This window comes from Camelina sativa, chromosome 9, assembly GCF_000633955.1.
Source record: "Camelina sativa cultivar DH55 chromosome 9, Cs, whole genome shotgun sequence".
In the NCBI taxonomy this organism is placed as follows: domain Eukaryota; kingdom Viridiplantae; phylum Streptophyta; class Magnoliopsida; order Brassicales; family Brassicaceae; genus Camelina; species Camelina sativa.
In genome coordinates, this window is record NC_025693.1 from 2,873,389 (window position 1) to 2,879,388 (window position 6,000).

Below are 6,000 nucleotides of genomic sequence, written 5' to 3' on the forward strand. Positions count from 1 at the left end.
AACACTGGAATCCTCGACAAAGCATCTGCAACTCTGTTTTCCACACCCGGCTTATATTCTATGCGGTAGTTGAGTCCAATGAGTTTGGCTGTCAACCTTTGCTGAACAGAAGAAACTGCTTTCTGTTCAAGCAGATGCTTGAGGCTTCGCTGATCTGTCTTAATCACAAATTCTGGTCCCGTCAAGTAATGTTTCCATTTACTGACTGCTATCACGATTGCTAACAGCTCCCGCTCATACACAGATTTGACTCTTCCCTTTGACGAGAATGCTTGGCTGAGGAAAGAGATGGGTCTCTTATTTTGTGAGAGCACGGCACCAATTCCAATACTCGAAGCATCTGTTTCGATTGTGAACTCCTGACTGAAATCCGGTAAAGCTAGAACCGGTAAACTGGTGACCGCCTGTTTCAAGCTATGGAAAGCCCTTGTTGCCTCTTCAGACCACTCAAAACCTCCCTTCTTGAGTAGTTCAGTTAAGGGGCGTGCCATTAGTCCGTAGCTCCTGACGAAACGACGGTAGTACCCTGTCAAACCCAAAAATCCCCTCAATTCCGTGATGTTCTTGGGAGTGGGCCATTGCAGCATTGCCTCCACTTTGTCAGGATCCACAGCTACTCCTTCAGCTGAGATCTTGTGACCCAGATACGAGACCTCTGCATTCCCAAAAGAACACTTCTTGGAATTCGCATAAAACTTATTCTGCTGCATCAAGTCGAGAACCACCTTGAGATGTTGCAGATGCTCTTGAAGGCTGGCGCTATACACGAGGATGTCGTCGAAAAAGACTAAAACAAACCGTCGTAGATAGGGCCGGAAGAGATCATTCATTATGCTTTAGAATGTAGAAGGGGCATTTGTCAAACCAAAAGGCATGACCAAGAACTCATAATGCCCTTGGTGAGTTTTGAAAGCCGTTTTCTCCACATCACTGCTTCTCATACGGATTTGATGGTATCCGGACTTAAGGTCGAGTTTAGAAAACACCTTCGCTCCTTGCAACTCGTCTAGAAGCTCTTCTATCACAGGAATGGGGTACCTATCCGGTATAGTTGCTTTGTTTAGTGCTCGGTAATCAACACAAACCGCCATCCCCCGTCCTTCTTCTTCACCAACAGGACATGACTTGAGTAAGGACTAACGCTTGGCCTGATCACTTGAGCGTCGAGCATTTCCTGCACCAGTTTTTCAATTTTATTCTTCTGAACAAATGAATAGCGATAAGGGCGCAGGTTGATTGGGGAGGTCCCGGTTTGTAAGTTGATTGCATGCTCTCTGTTTCGCGGTGGGGGAAAGGTAAGAGGCATCTTGAAGACCGACTGGTACTCCTTGATCAACGTCTGTACTGCTGCAACTTCAGGGATCTTTTTGTCCAATGGCTTCTTTCCATCGAACATAGTGGTAAGCTCTAGCAAGTACGCTTCTCCTTCATGATGAATAACCCTCTCCATGGAACGTAATGATATTGGTTCCTTGCTGAGAGCTGGATCACCCACAATTGTCACCCAACGAGGACCAATCTTCCAACTTAAGGTTCTGTTGAGCCAGTTAATTTTAGTATCCCCCAATGTAGCTAACCAGGAATATCCCAGCACTACATCCGTACTCCCGAGCTCTATCACCAGCAACTCTTCCATGATCTCTACACCTTGTATGCCCAACAGTGTACCTGATACGCAACCTTTTCCTTTCAGTATCCGGCCACCTCCCACTGGAACACCAAAGGGTCTTGTAGTTGATATGGTTAACCCTAACTCTTGTACCAGACCATAATCTACGAAACTTCTTGTCGCGCCGGAATCTATCAGGACTACCACATCCCTATCCACAAGCTTACCCATCATGCGCATAGACTTCTCATCAGTGAGTCCTGAGATGGAGCTAAGGGACAGAACCTCATACTCCTGTAGTTCCTCAGCCTCATCCTCTAACACTTCTTGTTGCTGCTGAACTTCAACCGCATCACAGTATTGTTTCTCCTCCTCAGCCACTTCCAGACACTTTAGCTTCGGCTGAGTTTTACAGCGATGACCAGGAAACCATCTGTCACCACAATGCCTACACGGATTGGAGTTTCGACCTTCTTGACCCCCTTGGTTTTTCCTGAACTCTCTATTGTTCTCCACAGGACGCTTGCCCTGGGAATGATCCACTGGTCGAGAAGAGCTCACTACCTGACCATGTGTAGGTGAGTAAAAAGATCTCACTGTCTGTCTCGGTTGCAGACTAGTGTTCTCACTCTCCTGGTGCTCAATTAGCTTCGCCGTATCAACAATCTCCGCCAAATCAAAAGGTCTGCAACGAACCACTTGGTCCCTGATACTCTTCCTCAAACCCTGCAGAAAAGCAGACTCCAAAACATCATCAGAGACGTGAGGCAACTCCACTGCTAACTCCTCAAACTGCTCACGATACTCCTCGACACTTCCTCTTTGGTGAATACTCATCAGTTGATCCAAAACCGATAACCCTCTACTTGGTTTGAATCGTACCTTGAACCTTTCCATAAAATCTTTCCAACTACCAATCCGTTGTCTACCATAAGCCATTCTCCACCAAGTAACAGATGACCCAGTAAGACAAGAGATTGCCAGATCTATCTTAGCATATTCCGGTGTTCCTCTACTCGCAAAGCATTTCTCTAACCGAAAAAGCCAATCTTCAGGACTCTTACCTTCGAACATAGGCAGCTCCATGGGACGGTTAGGGTATTCCGACACACAACCTTGAGTGACCGCTTGCTGCTCTGGCGGTGGAGCCGAAAATCTCAAAGTCGACGGCTTGAGGTGAGATTCTTGTTCCAGGTTTGGTAGAATCCCCACTGTCGGTTGACTAGTTGACCCATTCATCGGCGTCGTAACCAGCTGAGTCTGAACCGCCGGTGGTGGGCTGTTAAACCCTGGAGGAATAGACGACTCAGTGATAACCCCAAGCGTTTGGTTGCGAAGGATCTTGTGGAGCATATCCTTGATGAACTCGATGTCAGCATCGTGTTTGTTGACTCGTTGTTCAAGCGAAGGAGACGACGGTGAGGTTTGGGAGGATAACTCGAGCTCGCTAGTTTCGATTGAAATGTTTTTCCCGGTATCCTTTTGTTGAGGAGCCATGGAAATCTCTCAATGAAAGCACCACTTGTTAAGGTCGAACCCTTAACCTGATTTAGAACAGTGAAGAAAGAGAGTGAGAAGAGAGTAATGCGCCTATTACGGCGGAGAGTTAAGAGAGAAGATAGAAATGTTATTTGATTATTAATGTCATAAGGATAACCTAACTAAGGCTCCTGTATTTATTACAAATCCCTTACTAGGGCTACTGATAAAACGACGCAGCATTGGTTAAACAATACCAAGCTCTTTTATTTGAATAATAAACCTTCTACTGGATTCCAAATGTTTGACCTCTCTAGCCACTTTTGACCTTCTCCATTTGTCTTGCTCTTCTCCCTTTTGTCCTCAATTTCCTCTTCATGAAAGCTACTGGAACTTTTAGTCTATCAGAATGTTGTACCTTTTTCATGATGAAGATGTCTTATGTATATAAAAATAATAGTGCAGGGCCAATAATTTTCTTAGGATTCTTATGAAGACCAAGAAATATAATGGTAACAAAGTCCATCGTATAACTAATTTATCATATCTCTTTTGTTTGTCACCATGTAACAAAACATCTTTTTTTATAGGTAAATTATCTGTGCAAAAACTCCAATGGTAACAAAGTCCATCGTATAACTAATTTATCATATCTCTTTTGTTTGTCACCATGTAACAAAACATCTTTTTTTATAGGTAAATTATCTGTGCAAAAACTCCATATTTATGAAATTAAAAAGCAGTGAGCATATTCTTTGTTAGATAACTATAATTGTTATGAATATATTTACTTACTCTTAAAATGTTGCAGGATGCTCCATAGTGATTCTAACGATGCTTTTTGAGTTTCTCAATATATGACACCTAATCTGAGCCAAAAAGTAAAAGATTCATTCCCATTAAGCAGCTGGAAATCTATTGATCAGATTACTACAATCTGAGGTATTAATTTGTATATATATTCATCTCTGTTTTATATAAAGGGGCGATATACTTATCTTATTTTTATTTCACAACACTAGGAAAGTACTTGCCTTACTTTTGCAAGAAATTTGACACATAGTGTTTCATGCGACACTTGCAACAATCAAGAAACATCGACAAGTAAGCTATCATTCGCCTTAACAATTTTATCAAGCTAAGTATGAGACTTTAAGAATGATGTTTCTTTCTCTTGATCAACATGTACAAAATACATGTTAAAGTAGTTGATCATACAATAGATAAAAAAGTTGGAAGACCAAAGTCTGGCTGGTGCCTGGTGAGTCCGTTGTTTTTTTTTTCTTTTTCCTTTTTGCAACAATAAACATGGAAAAATTAGTTATTTTATACAGTCTAATGGCATCGGCTTAATTATAAATATATTTATCTTTGTTAATAAAATTATAATATTTTACTTCATCTAAGTTTATAGTAGATATTTTAAATTTTAAATTAATGCCAACAGTAACCATGCGTAGTAACAAAAAAAAATGATTGAAGTTTAACTGCAAAATTTTGCTTGCTATGTCACAAATGTGTCAAAGAATTTACTATATAGTAAAATAGCACACAATTAAGAATTTATTATATAAGTTCAGCAGTTTAAATTTCGTGCTTATGCACGGGTCAAATACTAGTATTGTATAACTAAACACACGTTTTTAGTGAATAAAATAAAATTAGATTATGTAACCGAATGAGTTTGATGTCAAATGAATTCGGTATCTTCACAATATATGAGTGATAAGAACAAAATATCAAAATATATGAATGTCTAACAGTTATGGTATTATAATCAGCCAGAAAAAGAGTAATATAATAAATTAAGTTTAAGTAATATGTTTATATGTGTTATAAGAAACACCTTAATCATTAAATCTTGATAAATGCTAGATGGATATAGTTACTCTTTTTAATAACCCATATGATAATTAAGGTCCATCCAGTATTAAAGAAAAAAAATCAGTGTTCTTTTACCCAAAAAGATGTACAATATAAATTGCAAGACCCAAGTCATAAATCTTTTAAAAATATTATGATATTATACTCAAATCATAAAAAAAATGACATCAAAAGTAGTATTTCTCTTCCTCCTTTTACTGTTGACACCTTCTAAGTCTCTAAATCTCTCACAAGTCTTTTAGCTAAATATTTGTTGGATTTTTACATATAGCATATCTTATTGTGGACTGATACATTTCACAGTTGCTCAAACATTTGCCCCTTGCAAGACCAGGGAAGAATGCAATGCTGCCGCCAATTGCACAAGCAGGAAAGCTCTATGCATAAGGGAAAAATGCCATTGTATGAGTTCATCAACTCATTTTGGGAAGCTTAACAAACTTAAGATGATGAAAGATTTAAAGCCGTACAAGGCGAAAAACTGATAGTGATTATCTATATGATATCAAATGTGTTCGGGCTAGCTAGCCTCTCGATCATTTGTGTTTTGATAAAAAATTTTATTCATAATAGAACATATGTAAAGCTTGGTGCAATTATAGAAAATTCCAATTGCAAATGCGTTTTGTTTTGACGGGTGAAAGACTTTGCATAATTAATAATTGATCTTTCTTTTATTAAACCAAGTGATTTATATGCTCAATGACAACGTCATCATGTAATAGTAGTTAATTAATAAAAGTGGATATACAATATGATTGTAGGGAATGTTTATAACTTAACTATACTTATAAACATTTTTAATATGTTTAATTTACCTTAAACTTAGATCTTTTGGATTTCCAACAACAAAGATTGTACTTTTCTTATTGCTTAGATGATTTCACAACCTTTTTTTCTTGCAAATATCTAGATAATTCTATGTGTTTATTTTTATATATAGCAAAATTCTGAATAATTGCATAATAACTAAATTTTTTAATTGAAACGAAATATGTTTTATCCAAAAAAAAGGAGGTGGGCGTAAT

The 6,000-nt window shown here is 38.5% G+C and overlaps 1 protein-coding gene across 1 annotated transcript; it reads right to left on the bottom strand.

Moving 5' to 3' along the window:
• Positions 1,061–3,106, bottom strand: LOC104714948. Its single transcript, XM_010432411.1, has one exon. It carries the CDS (start codon positions 3,104–3,106, stop codon positions 1,061–1,063), a length of 2,046 nt encoding a protein of 681 aa, XP_010430713.1.